The sequence below is a fragment of the Vanessa cardui genome, chromosome 21 (assembly GCF_905220365.1).
Source record: "Vanessa cardui chromosome 21, ilVanCard2.1, whole genome shotgun sequence".
Classification (NCBI taxonomy): domain Eukaryota; kingdom Metazoa; phylum Arthropoda; class Insecta; order Lepidoptera; family Nymphalidae; genus Vanessa; species Vanessa cardui.
Window position 1 is genome coordinate 7,361,025 of NC_061143.1, and position 27,884 is coordinate 7,388,908.

At 32.1% G+C, this 27,884-nt stretch overlaps 4 protein-coding genes across 7 annotated transcripts in view; 2 read left to right on the top strand and 2 right to left on the bottom strand.

Annotated features, from left to right (window-relative positions):
- Window positions 1-120: 120 nt before the first annotated feature.
- Window positions 121-2,612, bottom strand: LOC124539045 (dynein light chain Tctex-type 1-like). The gene is made up of 3 exons (XM_047116367.1): window positions 2,479-2,612; window positions 1,568-1,736; window positions 121-275 (listed from the first exon to the last, which is right to left on the bottom strand). The coding sequence occupies exons 1-3, from the start codon at window positions 2,500-2,502 to the stop codon at window positions 121-123; spliced, it is 348 nt and encodes a 115-aa protein (XP_046972323.1). The 5' UTR covers window positions 2,503-2,612.
- Window positions 2,613-2,846: 234 nt separating this feature from the next.
- LOC124538751 (ras association domain-containing protein 8) lies at window positions 2,847-8,560 on the top strand. The gene is made up of 10 exons (XM_047115932.1): window positions 2,847-3,118; window positions 3,404-3,514; window positions 3,647-3,771; window positions 4,030-4,218; window positions 4,653-4,881; window positions 5,153-5,269; window positions 5,664-5,866; window positions 6,082-6,196; window positions 6,870-6,996; window positions 7,184-8,560. Exons 1-10 carry the CDS (start codon window positions 3,047-3,049, stop codon window positions 7,282-7,284), a joined length of 1,389 nt encoding a protein of 462 aa, XP_046971888.1. The 5' UTR covers window positions 2,847-3,046; the 3' UTR covers window positions 7,285-8,560.
- An 86-nt stretch (window positions 8,561-8,646) lies between these two features.
- On the bottom strand, window positions 8,647-11,642 carry LOC124538752 (inhibitor of growth protein 1). Its single transcript, XM_047115933.1, has 5 exons — window positions 11,396-11,642; window positions 10,660-10,866; window positions 10,333-10,518; window positions 9,767-9,886; window positions 8,647-9,588 (listed from the first exon to the last, which is right to left on the bottom strand). The coding sequence occupies exons 1-5, from the start codon at window positions 11,529-11,531 to the stop codon at window positions 9,266-9,268; spliced, it is 972 nt and encodes a 323-aa protein (XP_046971889.1). The 5' UTR covers window positions 11,532-11,642; the 3' UTR covers window positions 8,647-9,265.
- Window positions 11,643-14,489: 2,847 nt separating this feature from the next.
- LOC124538797 (microtubule-associated protein Jupiter) overlaps window positions 14,490-27,884 on the top strand; it is a 126,652-nt gene continuing 113,257 nt past the window's right edge. For 3 of the 4 annotated variants that reach the window (XM_047115996.1, XM_047115997.1, XM_047116001.1), the window contains exons 1-2: window positions 14,490-14,723; window positions 26,492-26,596. In XM_047115996.1, the coding sequence (XP_046971952.1) occupies window positions 14,665-14,723; window positions 26,492-26,596 (164 nt within the window). In that variant the 5' untranslated portion in view covers window positions 14,490-14,664. The remainder of the gene's footprint in view (window positions 14,724-26,491; window positions 26,597-27,884) is intronic. The other variant, XM_047116000.1, reaches the window with a different exon arrangement.

Below are 27,884 nucleotides of genomic sequence, written 5' to 3' on the forward strand. Positions count from 1 at the left end.
TTTAAAAAAAAACCTAGTGGAAAATGACACTCATTTTTTGTATTTATTTATACATTATACATATAAAACATGTATTCGTAATTTGTGGAAATAAATAGACAAAGATTTTATAATGTTTTATTATATTTGTAAAGAGAGCGCCCATACATTTATAATGCAATACATGTATTTATTTTCCCAGCGCACAGTGCACGTTCCATCCGTCGCTATATCCCAAAAGTACGCCGCCGCTGTGTGTAAACCAGACCCATTTTTCTGGGTCACCGTCATTCTCACTAAAAATAAATTTGTTATTTGTACTTGGGGCTTGATTTAGAAGTCTGATCGTTTTGGGGAGTAATTTTTTTCTAGGCTGTGTATATTGCAAGATGTAAAATAAGTATCTTGCATTGTACACAGTATATTTACACGACGTTTGGAATGTTTTTTTTTATTCCAGAAATCGCTACTGTGGGTCCCTCTCATGGTTGGCTGGGGGATTGTAACCTCAGACCTTTAAATCCGGCTGCACTTGTATTTGTATATTTAAGTTTTAGAGCGCATATAAAAAATAAATTAGTTTTGTAGCCTAAGTTAGTCTGTATAACATCAATTTTCTGCCAGTGAAAGTCCCGTTCCAGAGATTAGTCGGAACAAACATACTGACAGACAGTCAGGCAAGAGTCGTTTTGGTATATGTACCGTATTTACCTACATACCTAAGCATTTACTAAACAGCGGTTATTATAATACTACAAACAGACATTTACATTATTATAATACTACAATTTTATTAAATGTATATATTTTTTTAAAATTTTCACTCGATGCTATGGCGTTGTAGTAAGCATTTCAATATGGGCTTAACAGAGTTCACATAGAGGTCGATTAATCGATTATTTTACGTGAAATTGAAGTTCAAGTAATTTTTCAGTCAAACTATGTGTTTATATCGATACCTATTTTTGCACTCTTTATTATGAAACATAATATTAGTAAAAAATAGTGAAATAGTCTATGGCTAAATCACATTGTGTTTGATTAGTTTCAGTTATTAAGCAAATATATTTTTTAAGAATACACAATAAACAAATGAATCAATCCTGAACCAGCTAAATATTAAGATACCTCTCCTCAGCATCACTACTACTAACACGTACTTCGTTTCTTTGGCCAAGTAGCTAGGCTGGAGGACAGCCTGGAAAAGAAGCCCGGGGAAGAGAGGTAGAGCGCCGTCTCGGTGGATAGACATAGTCAAGACGTCTAAAGGATCCAGTGCCCAGGCTTGCCTACAAATGGCACAGAATTGGAATCCTTGGAGGAAGGTGGTGCGAAGTATACAGGAGAGCCACAAGCATGGTGGTCAAGGCCCTCAGTAATGAGGAAACGACTAGGAAGAAGAAGAATTATTAAAAGACTAAAAACTCAATGGTGATAATTATATACCCTATTTTTCTACCAAGATAGCTACACAATTTTGTCGAATGAGCAATAAACATAATTTAAAAAGGATCAAAAGTGTTACCCGAACTTACAAGGTAATTATTTTGATTACGCGAACAACATTAATGTAACACAATCAACTTACTAATATATTTAAATGGCTTGTTAAGTTTATTAAGTCTAGTCAACGTCTTTTCTGTAATAACTGTAATCCATTGTGGAACTCGAGAATGGCTATAAGTATTCCCTCCAAGACAAAATTCAATGTTATCTCTCACGATATTTTGTACTTCTTCGACGTTAAACGAAAGGTCCTGAAAAAAGGATTTTACACAAAAATGAGTTAGTTCTGGATGAGAATATATAACACTCTAGCTGTTACCCGCTTTGCGCTTTGAAAATATGAATATATTTACAAATTAACTTAAAATATTACATTAATATAAGACCCCTTTGTTTACAACACTTTTTTTTCAAATTAAAAAGTAAACTATATCCTTTCTCAAGCTCTAGACTATTCGTGTTAGTTAGTTTTTGCGTGGAAGCGAGACAGACAGGAAGAAAGAGTTACTGTCGCATTTATACTGTTAGTATGGATTAGTGTTGGCCCGCGGTCTCGTTCGCGTTTTAGGGGTTGGTTGTGAGTTATTTGTTACATAATATCTTTATAAATTATGACCTACGTGTTAGTGTAAAGCTTTATTAAAATCCATTCGGTGTTTTTTTTGCCCAGAGCCGAGATGTTCTAGTTGAACCGAGATGGCCCAGTGGTTAGAACGCGTTCATCTTAACCGATGATTGCAGGTTCAAACCCAGGGAGCATTATTGCATATTCATGTGCTTAATTTATGTTTATAAAGATGAAATTACTTCTCTACATAATAAAATATATCAAAAACAAGTTTGGTAGAATTCTAGTGAATTCTTTGCTTAATTAGCTTTATATTTCTTGTTCGCAAGTCATAAAACTTACTCGAAGATACAGTATAATAATAATAATGGCTACTAATAAAACCCTTGAATTCCTTTTTAACAGAAAAAATGTGAATATAATACCTCTTCGTCATCATCTTGTGCCATTATGAATTAACAATCGTAACCTTTATTTATATCAGAACCGTTAGTTGAAAATGAATATAATAATTGTATCAAATACAATTATATACAAACAGTCAGATGAAACGTCTGTCTGTCTTTCATCTGAGTTTTTTAAATTTCGATCGGTTCGTTTTTTCTATTATAAAATATTTTTTGAACTACACATCTAATAAAATTGTACTACGGTTAATCATATTAATTTGTCTAGATTAAATTTAACCATTTTAGTAATTATTTAAATTAAAAATACATAAGCTCAAAATAAAGCTTGAGGAATATTATTCGAAATATTTATCTGTCATAGTTATGTAGTCATTAGTCAATCTTATGTATATTTCCGAACGTTTCCGCTCGTAACCCACTTCGAAGTTTTGAGCTTAATATTTTCTATTGTAAATTCGGAATGTTTGCGTTGTATTACTTCCATTTGTTTTTTATAGAAAAAAAGGTTGCGTATGGATTGACCACAATATAGTATAATGGTTTCTTAAATATATGTTAATTGTAAGTTAATTGTTTAAAATTAATGGAGCTGAAGGTCTGGGTCGAGGGAATACAAAGGATTGTTTGTGGGGTGACGGAGACTACCACTTGCCAGGTCAGTAGAATAATTTCGCGTAGCTATTGTTAAATGTTATAAATTTAATTGGAGGTGTTTCATATTCTATAAACAGTAAAAACGCTTAATTGAGTTATGACAATTTTTTTTCATTCTACTTTTTTAGCATACTTTAGGCGGTATAAATTTAGAATCAGTTTAGTTACAGACTATAATAAGCTGGGATAATTTAATTTATTTGTTAAGATTCATTTAGTTTAGTTACATTGGTATTACGTTTTTTTATACTTTTTCATCTAAGATTACGATTTTGTTAAAATTTAGGATGTAGTATTTGCTTTGGCCCATGCTACTGGCAAAGTGGGAAGATTCACATTAATAGAGAGATGGAGAAATAATGAGCGACTTTTAGCTCCACAGGAATATCCCTTAAAGGTAAATCAAATTCAATTTATGATAAAATAAAAAGTATATATACATGTATAAAAACAGTAGTAAGTTTTATTTTTTATGTATGTTTAATGATTATGCCTTTAGATTCCTAAATTATTTATATAATGCTTTTAGATCCTGATGAAATGGGGTGAATATTCAAATGATATACAATTTATATTAAGAAGATCTGATAACAATAGCAACAACCAAAAACCTTTACAATCTACTCATAACTCTAGATCACCAATAGGAAATGGGTTTGTACATTACACTATTAATTGACACTGTTATTTAATTCATGATAGTATAACAAATATTGTATATGTGATTATAATGATATTAAAAAACTCATTCTAAGAGGTTTTCATTGAAAGTAGTTAGTATAATATTTTTATTTGATTTGTTGTTTAATTCACAACATTAGATAACAAATCAAATTATGTATGTAAAAGAACCATTGTTTGTAAGCATAACATTTGTATCTGTTATAATTTCAATTATATTTTTCTTAACAGGAGTCATAATATATCAAATGTGAATGCAGGAGATAAACAAAATTCACCTAATAGGGTGAACACTACCCCTACACTTAATAATGTAAATAACACTTCCCCTGGTAATCCTGTTGGTGTGGTTAAGGGTGTGCAGCAAGCTAAATCTCCCGAATCTAACAGTCCAGTCCTTAAAGATGTCCCACCTTATAGGTAAGAATTCTCAGTGCATACATACAAAACAAAAAATAAATAGTATGAAAATTAAACATGCATGTTAAGTATATCTGTATGCTATAAACCTTTTCATTAAATAGTCATAAGAAATAATGAGTTATGCCAAGGCTATGTGTATGTATTGGTTTGTTTATTTTTAAACCATATCTAATTGGTATTAAATTCATTCCATTGAATTAAAGAGAAATACCAGGTCATGAGGTATATGAGGTTTATAGGTATTGAATTAAATAAGTTAGTATAATGCATAAATACAAAATTCCCATAGTCATAAATTGAGAATAGTTGGGCATTTAAGGTTTATTTTAGTTATTAAACTTAATTAATAAGCGATAAACTATTATATAAACTGACTTTATTAACAAATTTAACAAATGCTTTCATAGGCTAATAATTTTAACATTTAACAGAGACCCGCCACCGCCATATCGATCACCCCCACCGCCTTCAGCTTTAAGGAAATCCCCAAACCGTACAACACGTAGGACTCCACATATGTCACCAGTTAACTTGTCGGAGCGTCCTGAAGAAGAAAAAAGCCCAGAAGCTGTTACTTATAACAGCCAATACAGGGAATTGGTTTCATTAGTAAACTATCAGAGAGAAAAACTATCAAGTCAACAAGTGGATCTTATTAAGGTTATTTCTATTAAGTTTTAAGGTTAAACACTGTTGTATGTCAGCTTAGCACTATTAATCCCTTAATTGCAATTGGCCATGGCTTTATAGGATTACAGGAAAGATTTTAGATAAAAGCATTTATTATAAATATACTAATTATTCTAATTCATATTATGTTACTGACATCCATTTCTGCTCAGTTTGTTCATTAAATTAAGGCGTAAAACATGATATCTGTTTTTGTTTTAAATGCTATAAAATTATAAGTACATTGAGACTGTGTTTTCAGTATGATGCAGAGATTGGTTACTGGGAAAACAAAGGTAGAGAACAGGAACGCCAAGTTGAGTTATTGCAACAACAAATAACATCTGCTGATAACCAACTTCGTATCAGTACCGAACAGGTGATTAGAATATTTTACTGGAACTATTTTGATTTATCTACATATTGTTCATATCATTATTGAATAAAAGTTTACAAAACGTTACATACGTAATTTAGTTATGAATGATATCTAATGTGAACAGATTTTGAAATTACAAATAGCTGTTTTATTGTTCTGAAATAAATTCTCAAGTTATTAAAAGTATGATTTTTTGTATATTTAAATCTAAACAAGTTTAATGTATTTTTCCCACTTTTTATATATATCATAATGATTCATAAGCCAATTTATTTGCTATTGCTGTTAATGTAGCTTAGTTCATACAATTGAAAATCGAAAATTATATATTTTTAATATTATAGTTGCCTCCAGAAAACAATTGCTTATGATATGCAAATGTCATATTTATCAGGTACAATCTCTTAACTATGTGGAAGAAGAAAGTGAAATTGTAAAACAAAATGAAAAAACATTGAAATCGGAAATAGTGCTAGTCCGATCGAAACTAGCTAACTGTGAAACAGAACTACTGCAGTGTAAAAACAAGGTTCGCAAATTGATGGAGGATATACACAATGAACAACGTGTTTTAAATAGCCGACAACAAGAAAATAGGTAACTTTAAAAGTGCATCCCATGCTACCCTTTTACCATTCTTTGTTAAATAGCTGTAAAGGTAATTATGTTCAGATTTTATTTATTAAATTGTCAATTTAACATCAATCAAGTCAAGTTTACTAATACAATTTTAATGATTTCCTATTTAGATTAATGTATGCATTTATAATGCATAAGTGATTTTTTAATCTTTATAAATGCACTTATTTCAGACAAGCTTTAGAGAGGTCTATGCTAGCTGAGATGGAAAACTTACAAACTCAAATACAGCAAGCAAAACATGCAACTGAAATTAATCATCTTACAGCAGAGAATTTAAAACGAGAGGTAGTGTTAAGAATTGTGTTTTCCCTTAATATTTCCTATAAAAATGCTAAATTCCTGTTCACAAATTTTGAGTACTGCACCAAATCCCAAGAACTGGCCCGATTAAGAGACATTATATGGCACCTATACCTTGTCCGACCAGTTATTCAGTTTTTGACTGATAAATAGATTTGTAGTTTTGGATGTTGATTTTGCCATTGAATAAGAAACACAAATAAAAAAAAGTAAAAAGTAAAAAGGAGAAGAAGATTTAGAACATATTCCACCATTCTGTTCCAATGCGGGTTGGTGGAATACATATGTGGCAGAATTTCTATGAAATTAGACACATGCAGGTTTTCTCACAATGTTTTCCTTCGCCGTAGAGCATGAGATGAATTATAATTACAAATTAAGCATATTAATATTCAGTGGTGCTTGCCTGGATTTGAACGCGCAGTCATTGGTTAAGACGCACGCGTTCTAACCACTGGGCCATCTCTGCTCTTCTATTTCAGATATATACTCTTCAACTTTTTAAATATAATAATAACAGTAATCCAATATGACTGGAAAGAGGCACTGGCCAATATTGGCCAAAATTTTATTGTAATAAATGTTTGATTAAAATTATTATTTCATTTAATTACATTAATCACTATAATGTTTAAAAATAAAAAAGTTTTTTCATTAGGTTGGTGTTCTGGAGAATGCGATAATGGAGAAGAAGCGTCAAGTAGAGCGCTTAGTCCAAGAGATGAAAGAAGCAAATCTTCAGAGTTTAACAGGCAGTGTTGATGAACTACGACATCCACTTGATGGTAAGGAATATAGCTAATATTTTGAGGATTATATTTTTAACATGACTTTCATTTTCAATCACTAATTATAATAATAAGATAATAAAAGTAATAATAAAAGTATAATAATAAAAGCAATTCTATTTATGGTTTTTAATTCCATGAATTATTCATAGATAATGATGTGCACTGTCAATTATATTTCTAGGATTGTGCAAGGCGGGAAGTGCTCGTAGAATAATAGGTTCACCAAGACAGCTAGAAAATGCTGCACCAACTAATAAAAATCCTCATGGTGTGTGGGTATAAAAAATCAATAGTATAGTACCTATTTATATGACGTTTGTAAAACAGTATCTAAAGTATGTTTGGTTATTAAGACAATTTCGAATTAATTTTTCAAAGTGATCATTGTTTTATAATAGATTTGTATAGTGGAGATTTTTTAATTATACATAAAAATAGGCAGCTTTCAGCTTGTGTAACATTTAGTATAGTATATAGACAATTATGATTTGAATTTTAGATATTTTAATATAATGATGCAATGTATTATTGTACTGCCATAGACTTTTGTGTGAATATAACTTTAATTCGTTATTTAACTTTCTGGTTTTGTAAGTTATTATTTAGTGAATAATTTATTAGATTTGTGTTCAAATTAGTGTCATATTTAATCATTGTCACAAAGTATTTTATAAGAATTGTGGTTTTGTATGTTGATTATATTATTAAAGTATTAATTTTATCTTGCCATTTCATAATATAATCAATACAATGATATTTACACTTATAAAATTACTGTTAACTACTACAAACATTTTGACGTTGCTAAATTTGATTGAATTAATAAAATAAATAAAGATTACACAATGTTAAAGTCACTGATATTTTTTACTCCTTAGATCAAATATGGAAATTGTATAGAACAATTATGTGCACTATCAAACAACAATTTAATGTAGAAGGTAAACACTGTCAAGTAACTTTAGAGCGGCAAATTTAAAAGTACTAGACTTGTATATGGGTTGCATTTAACATTAATAATACAATTTTACAAGGTTTTTCTTGACATTTGTATGCATTTGAAGCACTTTTTTTTGTAGAAACAAACTAATTATTATAAGTAATTTGTTAATGTTTGAAGTGATCAAAGTGTAGTGCCATGAGTGCGGTCTATGAAATAAATATCTTTTAGGTATCAACAATATATTTTTCGAGTTGGTACTTTAAATATTATGTTATACATAAAAATGGTGTAAAACTTAATATTATGTATTTACACTTTTTATATCATATAAACTTGTAAGGATCTGTCAAATGTAATCAATATCATATGTTCTTGCAATATAGAAATAATGTATTGATAATAATAATCTAGTCGAAAATATAAGCCATTGCAATATGTTATAGACAATTTTCATAGAAGTATGGCCTATCAAATTAAATATGTACATGCGTAATGGATAAAGTTTAAGGTTAATCCTAAATTTTATTTATTTATATATTGAATTATTCTGTGTACTCTGCATGGTTAATTAAGACAGTTTGTGTATATTCATATACAAAATATACTGGATTTAGAAGAAAACTGTAGTTTAATTTTAAAATTATGTTCTTATTATACACATCATTCTAATGATACAAAATGTGATTAAAATAAAACAATCATTAATTGAAAATCTTATATTTAAATTGAAGAAATAAAATGTGTTAACTTCAACTGTATTAGAAAACTACTTTCTGTACAGAATTGTTATAATTGCGTACAAACTTGACGCTTTACAATAATAGTATTATGTCATTAAATTCTCTTCACACTGAGAACAATATCGTAATATATACATATTGTTTGCCAGAATAAGTTATTAAATAAAACGAATCCTTTTCAGTCCCCTTTTTGTAACTGGCAATAAAGTATTTTATTCTTCTTTTACATTATAAAATCTGAATAACATATTCTATCATCACATTATAAATACTTATGTTTGTAAAATAGTCTGTTTGCGGGCATATGTGAGATGACTAAATATATTTCTCTTCATTCAATTTAGATAGTTTTAGAAAATTTAGTTTGCAACGTGATAAGAGATTTTTTCTTATCTTGCCAATTATTTAATAACATTTTTCGATGAACAAAAAATTCTTTACCCTTCCCAAAATTATTAATTAATTTGATATAAATCAGAGTGAAATGATATATATAGATCTCTATTAATTATTTTTGCAACATTGCAAACATTCAAAGCAAAAAATAATCACAGTCATCTCACTTTTAATCGAGCAATCGCTATGCTTTTTCTTCTTTTTCTCTATTATACCGTTCAAGTTCTTTTAGAAATTGTCCCTTAGGTTTCATCACATTTGGACGATCACCACGACACTTTGGACAAAACCATTTCCCTTTTGGCTTTGTTGTGAGAAAGACACAGGAAAAGTGGAACCATTCAATAGGACAGAGATCATTGTCACAGAGAATCATCTCACCATAAGAAATTTGATCACATAGACAGTAACGGGGCTCATCTGGATCTATTGCATCTGTTTCTTCAGGTGGAGTTTCTGAGCGTTGTGCTGTCTGTCGTGCTTTGCGCTTTTTCTTCTTACCTATACCTGCACAATAAAGTTTGATTATATTTAGACAAATCATGGCATCTAAGGAAACTTTTAAAGTTTAATTAAACATGTCAAATGTTTCTTAAGCACTTTCAATTAAAATAGATATAGGCAGTTTATAAAAATACAGTTTATTATTGTTTATTATTAATATTTTTTTATCATTTCGGTATACCTTTCTTATGTGTAGTATTGTGCGTATGTCGGTCGTTGTCGCGGTCGCCTGAGTCAGCACCATCAGTCGCAGCTCCTGCTGTTGTTCTTGACCGTCGTGCTCGTTTCGACCAGCGTTCTCCTATTAATTGGGTGTAGAGTTACATAAATTTCATGTATTTTTTAAGGAGTCCATTATATTATTTTGAGCTATACTTATAAATAACTGATCAAAAAAGATAAATATGTTACTAGTATTTTATAAAGAAAGAGGTTAGTATAATGTTGAGACTTATCAATTTAATATATTATTTTATGCTATACTGATAGATGTTTTAAAAAATATCAGTAAAATATTTAATAAAGAAAGAAAGATGTAATAATGTCGCGACTTAAGTTAATAGCTGTTTATTTTTTATACTTTGGTAAAGTAAATAAATTTGTACTTTTTTAATATCCCAAAGTATCAATTACATCAAAATTGTTTTTTTTTTTTAAATAAGTAAAAGTTTGTGAATAATTTAAACATGGCTACACTTAAAAATATAAGTTTAATATTTTCAAATGTGAAATATATAACTTTCTCACCTCCTGTCTTATCTTTATCTGACTTATCTTTTTCTTTGTCACTGGATCTCTCAGGAGGTGGGGGAGGGGGTGCATGTGTTTGTTGCACTTGTTGTATGCTTGTGTCTTTATCTGCAGACCGAGACTCTGATGCTTGAGGAGATTCTTCTTTAGCTGTGCCATTTGTATTCACTTCTAAAGATGAAACTAAAAATATATAAAATCTCATTCAATCTTCTAAATATATTATTTTGGTGGTAACACATTTAAGGCAAAAACACATAGCACTACTATACTAAATACATGAAGTTTTTTTTTAAAATTTACACTTAAATAGGTTATCCTTACTTAATTTTTTATGGTCTGCATCAAGTGATCTCTGTTTGTTATCAATAAGATCTTGAAGTAATTGAACAACTTGAAGTTTTTCATCACCAATCTCTTGGGCTGCAACCAGAGCAGCTTGTAGACGTAATGCAGCTCTTCCACATCTGCGCTCCTCAGTATTGGGTGCTATACAAACGGCTAAGTGTGTTTCTGCATCACGGAGGCACTCTGATGATAAAAGAGAAAATTTTAAAGCTGACATATCATAAACAAAATGGGCAAGCATTGGATGATTATTGCCACAGAAAAAAGCAAATGAGGCTTTTACTCACAATCGCTTGTGGTACACACACATCATAAAATAAAAACTTTATATTATATTAATTTAAATTTAGTTATCTGTTGTGTGAGAAATAAAGCTGTTATAATCATAGAAATAAAAAAAGTCATAATGCTGTTTATATACTGCACTAAGGTAAATATGAAAGGCATTCAAGGAAGCTAAATTTGATATATTATAGAAATAACAAAGTAATCTAAATTTTTATTTTTGGAACGTAGTTGCTAAGTCATTTTACTGTAGTTGAAAGAAATATTGTCATAATTGAATCAAAATATGCTTGGCAGATTGTTAGAAAATAGTACGTCAACATACGAGTAATCAAATTTCAAATGATTTGTTTAAACTAAAAGTTATATTAGAAACTGTTTGTAGATCATAATAGCAAACTTAAAAGTTATAAATTATATATATTACCCCTGTAAGTCACGTCTAATTCTCGCATACGCGATAAATGTCGTTGCAGGTCATTAGGTAGATTTTCAACGCAATCTAAGTAATTTTCAACATAAGTCGCTGAAAGAAGCGCTTCTGTCGAAGTTTGGTTTAACATGGCTACAGAATTCTTACAGCTTTCATTATAGAAATAATGAGAAACTATAGAAATATAATTAACTTTCAAAGGGAATAACAAGTTACTACAATCCAAAGCCGTCAAACGTTCGTAAACTATTCTAAACCATAGACAAAGATGTTCAGAAACAACAATAAAAAAAAGTAATTTTTGTAACATGTTATATCGGTTAGCTTAAAATTAAGTTTATCAAAGTGCGATAATATAAAAACACAAATACAATATACAAAGTTAATACAAAATTTTGTAAATACTCTAATTTTAGGACAGTAATACAAATTTTAAAATAAAATTTAGTATTTCATTTTATGAAGCTGTTTCTGAACAGATTAAAAAGTTTGGATCAACAGTCTGAAAAATATTTACGTTTTTTATTTATTTGTTATTCAATTAATGTCGAAACTGTACAAAAATGTCAATTTATAACTCGTCGAGGTATTGCATTTCATTTGTTTCGGTTTGTGGGGTAGGGTAGGTCAGCCAGTGCATCTACAGGCTTAAAGGATAATAACATCTTAGTTCGAGGTTGGTGGTGGCCTATTGGTGATCTAAGAAATGCTTAAATTTTTCTTATGTTATTATTCAGTTTGAATCACAATTTATGAGGCGCCCTGTTATATAAAAACTATTGTCTAGCTTTGTAAGCTACTAATATATTTTCAGAATAGTATTAAAATACAGGTGTTTTATTATTTAACACGATTAAATGTCCGAATAATAATCATGATTATTATTTGGAAAGGACATTTAATTGATTTTTATTGGATTTTTTTAATTATAAACTTTATCTTAACAGTATTACCACATACTAGTGTTGTATAAATTATGATTAGCGTAATAAAGAGTAAAGACTTAAGATTAAGACATGGTCTCAAGTCTCAAGATCATGGTTTCTATCGCAATTTATGAGAAGTAGTTCCAAATTTCCATTGACGGTAGGAGGTTCAATTCAATTCTTGGCTTAATGGCTTGTTGTGCCGGCAGGGCACAGATTATTTCGCCAATGTCACGTAGGATGGAGAAGTGAATGGAGGTTGTATTATAATCTTTATTCTATAAAGAAATGTCAATATTAAGTTTCGTTGTGTTGTCGTATTAAAAAAATGTTAAGTCGCTACAGATTAAATATTTTAATAACCCCGATAGATATGGTAATAAAAGCGTACACACTGACGTAGAAAGTTTGAATTAAAGTTGGGCGGAAAGTGGAGATTTGCGTAGTGATGACGTATTGGTAATGTATAGAATGGTTAATATTTATTATGTGCTGATGTCGATGACCGCGTACTAAAAAGTAGCTCATTTTCCAGCCTGCTTTTTTATTCAAAGTAAAATAATACGCATCGGATGATCAATATATATCATTTGAGCACGATATCATAGATATAATAGATTTTTTATTTGAATTTTCTGATAGGTATTTGTCTTATTACAACAACAACCAATTTCAGTCAAAGTTTGTTTTTGTATTGTCAATTGTTGAGTCGAGATGGCCCAGTGGTTAGAACACGTGCATCTTAACCGATGATTGCGGGTTCAAACCTAGGCAAGCACCGCTGTTTCACGTGCTTAATTTGTCTTTATAATTCATCTCGTGCTCAGCAGTGAAGGAAAACATCGTGAGGAAACCTGCATGTGACAAATTTCATAGAAATTCTGCCACATGTGCATTCCACCAACCCGCATTGGAACAGCGTGGTGGAATATGTTCCAAACCTTCTCCTCAAAGGGAGAGGAGGCCTTTAGCCCAGCAGTGGGAATTTACAGGCTGTTGTTGTTGTTGTTGTTGTCAATTGTTGTAGTTATTTGGCTATGTTTTGTTATGGCTGTAACAGAGTATACATAAAAAAAGCCACCCATAGGTACCTATTATATTATTTTAAATTAAGGATGGAAACAGGCTACCTATAATTCCTTCCCCCTTCCCGTAGATGAGAGTGAAGCCGCTAGCGAACACAAATATTAGGCAAAATAAAGCCATAATTCTTATAATTATTATTTAATGATGAATTAACGCTTTCCTAATTTAATCTAATAAAACTGTTTACTAGTATGGGTATTTAAAATGTTTAGCTTAATTTCATTAGTGTAACAAGATCGAAATACATAGGTATTTAAATGAAAGACGAGAAATGTTATCGTTGGGAAATAACGGTTCCTACATCCAATTGCATCCAATATTCAATTCCTGATTGGGTGAACGGTAATTATGACACAGACTATAACTATAGTATAATGAGACATTATAATATTATATTTCTCTCCTAAGACAATAACTCTAACAAAGCACAACAAAGGATTGTACAGTGGTTTTATGCTATGTCTCGAGGATGGTAATGCTAATGAGCTGCTGGCGGAGTTGAAGATGATGATTCATAGAAATTGTTATTTATCTTTTACTTTGATGTTTTGCATGGTTTGGTTCTGAGCGTGTTATTGAAAATACAGTTTGGTCTCATACCAATGAGGTTTTAATAGATAATTAATCTAAATAATAAGTTAATTTACGACTCTATAACGTATCTTAACAATACGTTAGCGTGATTAAGACTAGGAAGACCTATATTTTTGGCGCTTTTTATAGAAATAATGACAATAAACTCCTTTTTTTATTTTAAATCAAGTATATAGTGGTGCCTGTGGTGGCACTATAGCAATATATATGAAGTACAGTGAAACTATTTGTTTTTAAATTGTTATGATTAAGATATTTACTTAACCTGTATATTTAAAACATTTTATGTTTGTGAAAGCAATCCACCAATAAAAACTTCAATCGTTAGAAGTCGTGCAAAATTGTGCAACAGCAGCAAGATTTACGAACAAAGGGAAATCATAATTCTTAATAATAACAGAGGTAACTACCATTTGAGGCCAGCTCGAACACCTACATTTATTTCGCCCACATCCTCCTTTGTCATAAACATAAAATGTGCGGCGACAGTTCGCCCTATAAACCCGACCAAACTGGCACGCGATATCAACTAAAATATTTTTATTAACTAATTTGACATGTGTTAAAAATTTTTGAAGTATCCGTTTTTAACAAAATTTTCTTGTCGGTATTTTTTTAAAATTTTTCGTTAAATTAAGTGTCCAGTGTATTTTACTAATGTCATCTACACTCATATTCGTGGGGCTACCGGAGGACTCCAAGAGCTCGATAACAAAGTAAGTAAAGAATATGTTCCATCCTGAATAAAGCCTGAAGTTTGGCAACGGATTACTATTTATTTATACCTAAGTATGTATATTTATAATAAACGTAGTTTCGTAGTCTATTTATTTAGACGAAGAAGCTCTATTGGCGAAATCCGATATTTAATCAATCAAATTATTCCTGTAAGGGTATTCATTCAAAATGTAAAGCCGCAGAGTATTTAACCCCTGCTGTAAAGCTGCCGCCGGTTCCGAATGAATGAATGAATTATAAATAGGATAGCAAACTGGTGGTAATAACAAGATAAATTATAAATTTCTACAGTAAATATTAGCATAATAAGCTTTAAGCAGTCGTTTGAATTCTTTTGATTTGAAAAAAAGTCTTGGCTGTATGACTAGGACAAGAGTTGAGTACACTACTTAAGTTTTGTAATTAAATAAATACAAAACTTAAGTAGTGTTAAATAAACACAAAAAATAAATACAATTTAGCATATTTTAATCGTTACCTACATAATCGCATTATAATTCATCCAATTTATAAATAAAGTATTTATACTAATATGTAACTAAAAATTTATAGTGTAGTATTTAAATGCAGATATGCTGATACTATATATATTTATTTAAAAGAATTGTTATGATCTATTCGAGCTTTACAGTAGTAATTTAAATGACAAAAGCTGTTATATATGGCGCCAGTGTAGCAGATTCTAGCTCCAGTGTACACGATGCGGACACTAATTGTACGTGTGGGTTGCATCAGATTTATACATTGTGTGCTAGAAGGCGATTTTCGCTTTACCGATATCCTTGACTTTGCCTTATAAGACCATCTCGTATGATATGCTCCAATTGAGTATTATAATTCCAGACAAAACAAGTACCTGATGTCATCATTGCTACTAAAGTAGCAAAAGCATAAGTGTCAAAATTTTCTTATAAATTAATTCATATGAATTCACTGCTTTAACATTTATTACGTCTTTTAAAATTTGTTTGATTTAATAATAATTAAAATCAGTAAATAATTTAATATGAACCAATGAACAAATATGGTAATGGTAAACTTTGAATTTATCGAACCATTTAGTTCCAGGCGCTTCCTTTTATATAAATAAACATTATATAACATATAAACGTTCTGTGTGTTAGATTTTATGCACATTGTATTTTTCAATACAATAATAAATAGAAACCTACGCATTACTTTCTATGAATATATCAATGAACAGGTATTTCACTTTAGGTAGGTATATAATTTTTTAAATAAGGATGGAAAATTTGTTATTAAAAATGATTACTAAAATTTCTTAAGATTAATTTATAAATCACCCCGTAAATTTTACGTAATGAGATTATTGAGAGCTCAGACATGACAGAGTATAACTGGATAATTCTCGGGGAAGCCTCGTAGCTATGCGTCCGAGGTCTGGAACCGAACAATACAGATTGCAGAGACGACGTCTACAACTTGAATTAAAATAATCTATATTGTTTCAAAGGTTAAAAAAAATTATATCATACATTTATGTATGATATCATTATTTTGTTCCAGCGTTTTCTTTCGACTTTGATTTGATTTTAAATTGCGTGATCAATCTAGTCACCTTCGCTTTATGAAGCTGTCACTTGATGAAATATAATTCACTCCATACACTGTCAATGTGTCGCATACCTAGGCACCTAAGATGCTGCTGGTGTTTCATGCCGGTAATTACATGCCATGCCATAAAACGTGACACGGGAACATATATAGCATTTGTGTGTATTTTTAACATAGGAGTGGGAGATACCCAGGCTTTTATTCATAGAGCCATTCGACTAGTGCGGTCTTGAATTTTTACTAAATAATTAATGATTAAACGAACTTACCTGTAAGTGAAGTTCTATCATAATTATACGAAGTGCTTCGTCCGAAGAGATTAGTAATGTGTGAGTATTATTGAACAAAATGTAGTAACGCATAGGTGACACCACTTCATCACTATAGTTTAGAAAAAACAAATAGCCACTACTAAAATGGCAACACTAAAAACAAAAAAATAGACAAGGTATGTTCCTACCCCACCCAAGTCAGCCCACCTGCTATGAATTTACTCCACAGCCCCTCAATTAGTTTAAAGATTATTGGATATTTCCTCCATCAATCATTGCGGGCTGCTTAGGGAGGGTGGGTGTTACTAATCTCTTCGGACGAAGCACTTCGTATAATTATGATAGAACTTCACTTACAGGTAAGTTCGTTTAATCATTAATTATACTCGTGCTTCGTCCTCGAGATTAGTAATGTGTGAGTATTATTGAACAAAATGTAGATGTTGAGAGTGAGTGGAGGGAATATCGTAAATAATAAAGATAATGGTATAGATCACCAATCTTTATTTATCATAAAGAAAAAATAATACATGAAATTAAAATGATCACAAGAAAATACAACTTTGTAATTTTTGATTAATTTACATAGCATACTTAATCAAAGAGAACATACTGTTCGCGCTAGTGCCATGTTATCTTCATTATGAATAACAGGTCTGTTATAAAAACGGGCAAAGGTAGTGGAATTGCCGCTCCATCCGGCAGTTTGCCTAATAACATCTAGATTGACTCCTAGTTTATGGGCAATGGATGTCGAAGCATGCCTAGTGCTGTGGGAAGAAAATACAGAGACGTCAATTCCACTAGCTTTTAAAGCAGACTTAATCCAGCGACTAAGGGTTTGAGTTGAAACGCCTGTATGGGGCTTATGAACTCTAATAAAAAGTTGTGAAGATTGACGCAGGTCTTTAGTTTTATTTACATATGCCATAAGGGTCTTTGCAGGACATATCTCTGGGCGTTCGCCAAAGAAAGGTAAATAAAGGATCGGATGCTTTGCACCTACTTTGGATGATTTAATTAGTTCCGTGATCCTAATAATTATTTGATCTTTTAAGATAATGATTTGATCGGTTTTAATTTTGGATAGCGTTTGCACCCTGTGAGCAGTAACAAGAGCAAGCAGGGTAATACATTTTTTTGAAAGTTGGTCAAGTGTTAAGCTTTCATTAGGAAATAGGGTAGCTAGATGGTTTATAACCAAGCTTGCATCCCATGTAGCGCTATACCGTGGTAGCGGTGGTCTTAGCTTGTACACGCCTTTACAAAATCTCGCAAGTCTATCATCATCGGATATATTACCAACAATTAAGGAAAGCGCAGCTCTATGGCTATTAATTGTCCCATATTGACCGCCATCGTTAAATATTTTTGTAAGGAATTCTATGACCATCGGGATTGATGGCGCATACATGTTAATTGAGTTATTAGAACAAAAATTATACCATCGTTTAAGGCAGACATCATACTGCTTTACAGTGTTTTCCGACAAGGAAGCCAGAACGATGTCTAATGCGGATTCTGGGATGCATCGCTGTTGCAGCGCCGGGCGGATAACATTCCGACCGCCAGGGTAGTGTGTGCTTGAATGTTCTGGCTAGAATTTGGAATTATGACATCATTAGCTCTTAGCTTTATTACATCTGAAGAGAGAAGTCGCGTAAATAGAGGGTACCAGGGTTGTGTAGGCCAATCAGGCATCACGACAATTCCTTTAGCTTTATCTGATATTATTTTTCTTAGTGTTTTAAGTATAACTGCTACTGGTGGAAAAGCATAAAAAAAGTATTTGGACCAGTCTAACGTGAAAGCGTCAAATGCATAGGCTTCAGGGTCTCTGTGCCAAGAGGCATAAATATTACATTTCTTATTAATTCGACTGGCAAATAAATCAATTTCGGGGACTTGAAAATGATCTACTACTTTTTGAAAACCTGAGGCAGATAACTCCCATTCAATATCAGGGTGCGTTCTTCTGGATTCCTTATCAGCAACTACATTATCTGATGATCTTATATATGACGCTACAATAAATATTTTGCGAGTTTCACACCACTGCCATATATCTTTTGTGACCCTATTCAGGTGGGAATATTGGACACCACCCATGCGATTTATATAACTAACGGCAATGGTATTGGCAATACGCATTAAAATTTGACAGTTAAAATATTTTTTGCAAATATTTTTTAGAGCGAAATAGGCAGCTAGAAGTTCTAGTTCGTTAAAATGCAATTGTAATTCACTTTTTGACCAACGACCACCGGCTTTTTGCCCATCACATGCCGCACCCCACCCAGACGTTGAGGCGTCAGAGAATATCTCCAAGACATAGTTATCGTTCCTAATTCTATGTACAGAATCATTGATAACATCAAGCCACCAGTTTATATCGGGCAACAATGATGGTGGTATTAGCATGTATTTATTGTAATCCTCATTGCCTCGTAAATTTAGAAACTTAACGCGTTCTTTTCTTCGTTGATAATAAACCCTAAAGCCTGTAATAACATTTGAGTGATATCAATGTTTTGTATGCACTCTTGATAGGAATAACCCGCTAAAAATAAATCATCTAGATATATAGATGATATAAAACCACATGACCGTAACAAGCTTATGATAGGTTTAATCAGTTTTGTAAAAATGAACGGGGCTGTACAGATACCGAAGGGCAGAACGTTAAATTCGTACAATTGACCATCTATAATAAAGCGGAGACACTTTCGTGAAATTGGATGTACACTAACGAGAAAGTATGCATCTTTCAAGTCCAAAGTCGCGATATAAGACTCATTGGAAATGAGTTGTAGGACAGTACGAATGTCCTCCAATTTAAAGTGTTCCGTATTAATAAATTTATTTAATTTTTTTTTTTTTTAATTTAGGATAAATCTCATTTTGCCATTCGGTTTCGGTACCAAGAATACACGTGATAGAAACTGATCAGAGCAAGGTTCACACTGGGATATTGCTCCAATAGATAAAAGTATACGTAAGGTATCAACCAAGTGGGTTCTTTCAGATTTTGTGAAAGTGTTTGGCTTTGGTAAACAAGGTTGATGGACTGGTTGGTTAAACTTTATTTGGTAACCATTTATCCATGATAAGATAGACTGATCACGTGTTATTAAGGACCATTGTTTACAAAAATGTTTAAGTCTGCCAGCGTAACGTACCGGATCTACGGGCGGCGGGTCTGCTTGAATCGCTGCGCGTAGTTTTGCGACAAGGGCGCGCGATGCTGCACGTTGTGCGTGGCAGGCGGCTGGTAGCGCGGCGACGGATGCCTGCGAGCCGGGGTCCTCGCCTTCCAGTTTAAATGTTTGGTAGAAGCCGCAGGTTTCGGTTTCTTCGGTGCATCCTGTTTAAGATCCGAAATAGATTTTGAAACAGCCTTTGCTGTTTTTAGAGTCTCGGCCAAGTCATTTCCGAATAGGTATTTGTCAATTTTTGTTATTGACAACTGGTCCTTGAGTTCTTTTTTAACAGAATAAAGTGCAAAGTTCCGCCTTGCTTCAGATTCAGTATGTTGGATGTCGCAGAAAATTCTACCAACATCCATAAGGTCTTTTATCAACTCGTTATTTTTATCTTTAGCACCCAGCTGATTAGAAATAATAATGCCTAAAGATGAAATGGCTGCCGCCATTTGCTTTTGTCTTGCTTCGATGGCCCTATCCCTTTTCACCACCTGTTCGGATAGGGCCGCCTTAATTTCAGCATTTAGCTGTGGTGCCGCTATATTTTTACAGTTTTGAGGTACTAAATTCTTCATAAGAAGATTTTTCCGAACCTCTCTGCTTAACCCAGACGTAGCAATGTGAGCAAATCTAGACGCTACGTCTTTGTTAATATCTGGGCCGTATTCAATTGTTACGGACGGATCCGCTCCCAATATGTCCAGTAATTCGGTGTTAACATCGTCGCTTGGTTCTTCATGCGAACATGAAGGCCGTGTATCATCTTGTGAATTATCGTTTATCTCAATGAGCGGTATTTCGTTATTTTGGGCCATAGACGGTTCTACGTCGATCGTTTCGACCCTTGGAACAGTATTTGCAATTGTTTCCTGCCCTGAAACAAGATGATGTGCTTAATGTAATGTCATAAAAACATTATATTATACTGTTGGTTTTATTTTTTGGAGGGTATGTACACATTTGCAACAAAATGTTCGCACAGAATACTGACGCAATTTGAGGTTTTGCTTGTATACGATTCAAGTGCGGCGAGATAGTCCCTCAGACTACTCTGATGCATAATTACAAGTTTGGCGTTTATCTCCATTATAATTTAAATGCGATGAGTTAGTCCCTCAGACTACTCTGATGCATATTAACAAACTTAGCTCTTACAGCCATTACGATACAAATGCGACGAGCTAGTCCTGCAGACTACTCTGGTGCATATTTACAAACTTAGTTCTTACGGACGTTACAATTAAAATGCGACGAGCTAGTCCCGCAGACTACTCTGATGCATATTTATTCGCTTAACGCTAACGGCCGTTACAATGCAAATGCGATGAGCTAGTCCCGCAGACTACTCTGATGCATTTTTATAAAATTGGCGTTTACGCAGGCAATTATGGTACTTTCCCCGATTACGTTAAAAAATAGTTCAAAATATGGCAAATTACTTACATTCTGGGTTTGGCGAGGGTACTCGTGATGAACAAGAAGATGGGCACGACGATGACGATGACGATGACGAACTTAATGAAATATTATTACGTTTTTTTCGACGTGAGCGTTTCACTTCCTTTTCCAACTGTCGCAATTTCTTTGCTATAAATTCTAGGCTATTATCACTTGCACGTTTCGGCATGATTTTTACCTAATTTGTGCGAATGTGAAGTGGTTGAGCACTAAAATGCGAATGAGGGGCTGTGGAGTAAATTCATAGCAGGTGGGCTGACTTGGGTGGGGTAGGAACATACCTTGTCTATTTTTTTGTTTTTAGTGTTGCCATTTTAGTAGTGGCTATTTGTTTTTTCTAAACTATAGTGATGAAGTGGTGTCACCTATGCGTTACTACATTTTGTTCAATAATACTCACACATTACTAATCTCGAGGACGAAGCACGAGTATAATCACAGAGTCAAGTTGTCATTTTGGAGTGATAATTAAACATAATCGTCAACCAAATATACCGCAACAGGTTTAGTTCAACAATATAACCATTCATTAGCGCATAAATATCCATACATTCAAAAGTATGAAACGTTCGAAAGCTCGCTTATGACAGTCACGCACGCCGCGTTAGACAATGGCGGCGCGCCCTCGCGGAAGCTGTGCTATTACATGCTCCGCTACTCGTCTTCCGCCCTGGTATTTTGGACGCAGTATCTAGAATATTATGGGCTATTTCAATGTCACATTGTTCTGCTAAATGATTTTGTGGTTAAAATTGTTATTTGAATTACTATTATTATAGATAGGCGTTGAATAGACCTCGTAGTGAGTTAGTATTTTTGTTTTTCCTTTCAATGTAGCAAATGTATTTTTATAGATACCGTAAATGGCATAGATTATATGCTTTGTTTTCGAAATAAAAAAACCTTTCATTAAAATATATACATATATGAAAAATATTATATAAATAAAACATACACCGAGTGTTAATATTTAGAGCTTGCGTGTAATATCTCTATTAAGTTTCCATAAATTAGAAACCAGGTTTTGACACTTGTGTTATGTCCCACTGACATCCCTATGTCATATATGGTGTCGCCACTTGACCACTTTACTGCCTGGTGACATATCTCGGTCAATCCATTTAGTACCTCGGTTCTATTTCTTTAACGTGTTTTTGCTAGAAATGCACATGTATGGAAGTAAGAATTTATAAAATACAGGGATCGATCCTTTTCTTTCGGTATCATTTGTCTTCGCCGACTTTCTTTTGCTGTGAAATCGATAGCTATTTTATTAAGTTGAAAACGTATAAATTTTATTGAAGATAGTTGTTTTTTTTTATTAAACCAAATGTGTTTTTTTTTAATAATTGTAAATAAATAATAAGATGTTTAACTTGTCATAATACAAGTAATGTTTTCTTAAGATAGTTTTTTTAACAGTAACCTTATCAAATCGATAACTGTGGAATGTATTGTTAGTTCAGCCTATAGCTTACAATTACAAAGGCTGTCTTGGTTTGAAGGAGCGTGATTGTTCATTTGGTTCATCTCAGTTACGATATCTATTAATTAGTGGTCTCGATAGAGAGCTATATAAAAAGAGATAGTGTCAATTAGAGAGTACGGTTGATTGTGTGGTTTTATTTACTCACAAACTGGTAGGGTGTGTTATAAATTACGGAATGTTTTTACAGCACACAAATTGGTTTTAGGAATTTAAAGAGGGTATTGTTTGTAGATTTAAAAATGTAATGTGATAATTTTTTTTAACAGTAAATGTTTTCTTGGTCGTAAGACATACCCATGGCTACAGACAATTCTGTTGAAATATAGAAGTTATATTTATCCCTTTTTTTTTGTTTTATTTATATTAGTAAATTTTAGGACCATTAAAAAGCTTCATTTTCGAGAGAGATTAGATTTATTTGTAATTATCATTCAGAACAATCAAATCTGGCAGCCGTCTTTTTCAATATTCTTCTAAGTAGTCATTATGTGTAGTGCGTAGTGAAAGCATAATACATGTAATTGGCTAAAGCAATTGCCGTCACTTAAATTCTTTGCTTTTTTTCAAAGACTTAAGCATAGCATTAATCATAATATACGTAACTGAATATTTATTAATCTTATGTAACCACACCTCTACTGTCTGCTTTATATTCATTATGATTAATTTCTGGTAAATTATTGTGATCACCACTTTTTGTATGTATCAACTAATTTAGATTATTATGATTATGTAATATTAGTTCAATTAGAGAGATCATTGCTATTGCGTCGCAAGCTTTTTTTATGGTATAGGTTGGCGGACGAGCATGTGGGCCACCTGATGATAAGTGGTCACCATCACCCATAGATTAAGCTGATAGAAATGTTAACTATTCTTTACATCGTCAATGTGCCACCAACCTTGGGAACAAAGATTTTATGTCCCTTGTGCCTGTAGTTACACTGGCTCTCTCACCCTTGAAACCGGAAAACAACACTACTGAGTACTGTTATTTGGCGGTAGAATAACTGATGAGTGGGTGGTACCTACCCAGACGAGCTTGCACAAATCCCTACCACCAAATAAAGCAAAGCATTAAGCAAGCAAGCATAAATACTGGTTTAGTTAGCCTTAGTTGATTATTTCGCTGTTGTTCGAAAGTAAGAAGAATTCTAAGATCACCATGCAAATTAAAATCATCATCATCATCATCATCATCTAGTTGAGCACAAAATACGACTCCTCGTATCAGAATTAGTACTAGTATTCACGAATTTTATCAATATTAAATTCTAAAATTGGTTGGAAAACATAAACAGTATAAAATTATTAGTCCAGTTAGATCGTAATAAGTAAAGTTTATACCTAAATATAATTTATTAAATATGCAAGCTTAAAGTAGAATATTAAATTGAAAAAAAAAACCACTATAATAATCATAGTTAATATTATGTTATTTTAATAGAGAGAATTGTTTGTTTGAAAATTATTGCACTAGAATTCATCCACTTAGTTAAGCTTTAACGTTATAATTATTTTATTGCGACCTTAATAAAGCAAACTTCTTGTTGAATTATGACTAATAAGGAAAGTTATGAGACGCCATCCATCACGAGAAGTGTAATGGGTGTCACATTCTAGTTCTCTTTCACACCTATGCAGCTTCCTTTTACTCTTTACGACGGTCACAGGTTTTTTCCTTTGTACACTACATGAACTGAATTGTTATGGTTGTTTTTGATTATCAATCGTAAACTTTAGCAAGATACAATTTTGCCACATTATACTGAACTGTGTTATCTATCAATTCTATAATAGTGTTGTAAATTTGCAACATCTTGGTAAAATTATAACCCTGAGTATAATAGTAGAAGTCTGCAAAAGTATTCAGACAAATAAAAAAAATTGCTTTAGAGTTCCTGTACCGCGACTCAAAAGTCAAGCCCCAAACTGTACAAATACTGTTGACGGAAAGCATACCTAATATGTAGCCATATGGTTATTGAGAAACTAAAGTATACTTTAAAAAGGGTTTTTTGAAAATTTAAAAACTTATACCAATATAAGAGCGCAATTCATTAGGAGTAAACTTTAGAAGTAACCTACGTATAAAATCAGGGCGTTACCCTAGCGTGCAGCTAGTAAAATAACAATTCCTTAATTAGCTGGAACTCATTATAAGTTTTGGAAATTAGTACCCACATTTCTCCACTTCGGATTGGTAGATAAACATCTAGCAGTATTTCATCAAACACATTAAGATTTTCTTTTGCAATTTTCCGCTACTGTTTAACACGAGATTAATAAATAATATAAATAAAATTGGAGAGTCTGTTTGTAATATTAAAATATCCCTTTTTTACTCAATGCATATATATGTATACACGGTACATATACCGAAATAACATTTTTTTACAATTTTTGTCTGTTTGCCTGTATGTCTGTTTGTTACGGGTAATCTCTGAAACGGCTGGAGCGATTTTGACGGGACTTTCACTTTCAGATAACTGATATAATAAGGAGTAACTTAGGCTACAATATATACTTTTTTTGTTAAATTCAAACGCTTACAAGATCGCGGGCACAGCTACTTATAAATACAAATTATTGTATTGACTATGTCATTTCGGATATCAGTAAAATAAAGTAAATCTTTAAAAAATATTCCCCTCGTGATTTTATGTCATATTAATCAAGGTCTTTATTATTAATAATTAATATTAATTAACGACTTCAGATCTTTTTTTATTAATAAAATTTATTATAATTGAGGGTAGTGATATCAATAAATACTTTAATATTTATTTAATTAAGTATACGTATGACTAAATTATTTATTTATTATGAATAAATTTGTATGTTTAATAGAAAATAAATGACAAGGCATTTGATGCGAGAGAGTCGAATGATTTTCACGGGTCTCGCTTGGCTGACAGTAGCTTCAAGCGGGAAATGGCTAAGTTTCACTTGCGCTAATGATCTATAATATCATAGAGGACTGATACACAAATATCTTTGATACCGTATTAATCTCATTTATTTTTTAATTTCGCTTTCTATGTGTCAAGGAACAATTTAATTGGTATTAAAAACTTTTTTTTTTATTGTATGACATTATTACTTTTTATTATATTTTTAAAATAATTAAAATTATCATAGCATAAATAGTTTTTGGAGTGTAAGAAAATTATGAATTACAATCTTTATTGGTAAAAATTAAATAACTTAGGTCAAGAAAATGCGGTACCTGTATCTGATGTCATGATGATTTTTTTTAATTATTTGAAAAGGTCAATACTACTGAGTGATTTTAAAGTATAAGGACCTTTACAATAGAGGTCTGAAGGAGCCGTGACTATTGCCCGCAGCCGCTGACGTGGCGGCCATTAGCGAATGATTGCTAGTAATTGATTTGTGCCTCTAGTTTATCCGTTCTGGTCAAGCGACTTTTCATTTTCTCGTTTTCTGTTACGTGCAATGACATTTCAATTATTATAAAGACATATTTATGGAACAGTAGCCACAAGTATCATTGAAGAATCGACGCACTTGGATTATAATAGAAAATTGTATTCATAAATTGAATGTTTTGTTTGTTTACAATTTAGAAAATTATTGCAATATCGAGTTGAGTGAAACTAATTTAATTCATGTTTATTTATATAAAAAACAAAGTTTATTTGTATAAATAAAAATAACATGAAACAAATATAAAAAATAAATCCTTTATATCCCTTCCCTGAATCACAAATCCTTTTTCCATATAGAGCCCCATCATCATCGCCAGAACTGGAAACTTTGCACAGCTTGGTGACCACGATAGATTTTGAAAACTCCTCGGTCAATACATGTGCGAAGCTTGTTGAAAGAGGGTAAGTCCGATGACATTGATATCAGTACGTAGAATATGATAATAGATATATAATATATGATAGCAACATAAAAAAATGAACGAAAGATATGTCTTAGTAGTAGATTTGATTTATATTCTAAAATTAGTATTATTTTTATCTTTTGTTTTGTTTGGGTTATGTTTAATTATTAGTGTGACGGAAGTAAAATATTTATTAATTATTCTAAGCTAAAACGATTTCGGAGAGGACATGCAACTTCTAAAACAACGCTACTATTATTTGATTCAAACGTTCTAACGTATCTAGTTCAGGATATTGCACATTGTTGTATGATCGCTTTGTGCTGCAAATGGGAAAGCGAACGAAGGCGTTAATTTTGGCTTTTAGCCAAAGGCGGTTTTCCTGAAACGAGGAGCTGTTTGTTTATGTTTGCAAGTGGAATATACTTTACTACATACATTTGTTATTAACTCGATTTACGATGTGTAGTATTTAGCTCTTTTTTTGTTATTTTTTATTATATGTCGGACGAATAGATAACCTGATAGTACGCGGTTACCACGGGTAGGTACCGTAAAAAAATTACCCATGTCTTAAATTGCCAATATTGCCCTTGGTAGATAACATGTAATTTCCCTTGTGCCTCATCTTTCAAATTGGAATACAACAATACGAAATATTTAAGTTTAACGGTAGAATGTACGACGAGTAGATGGTACCTACCCTGATGGGATTGCATAAAGCCTAGCATCAATTATGAGTATATTTAACACATTAGACTTTTCGGTAGAACGTTCAGAAATCCTTTGAGAAACAAAGAACAATGATGCTAGACATGAAGTAGGTATATATGACATTGTTAGACCGCGCAACCCAAATGAACACGAAATGATCAAACCGTCCCGTCTCCGGCTGGCACGTCCTTATTTATGGCCAACCGATGCCAAACGATCGATAGAATAAATAATGTCGTGATTGATGAGTTGCGCCGACGTACATTGTTACAGAGCGATTGTGATCCCGACCTGCTTTTCAAATAATTATGTATTTGGGTCATGTATCAGAGCTTTTTACATGCATATAAAATATCTGTGTCAAAATAGAAAAAAAAACATATCACCTGTGATACGACTTTATTAAAAAATAACAGCCGCCTTCAATTTCTATCAAACAAATGAGTGCTTTCGTCCTCTAAATAATAAAAGATTTATTGATGGTTATGACTAAAGCTTTTATCATGAATAGCGAATGACATCTTTCAATAAAATGCCTATGTGGAACAAAAAGTTTGTTTATAAATTTGATT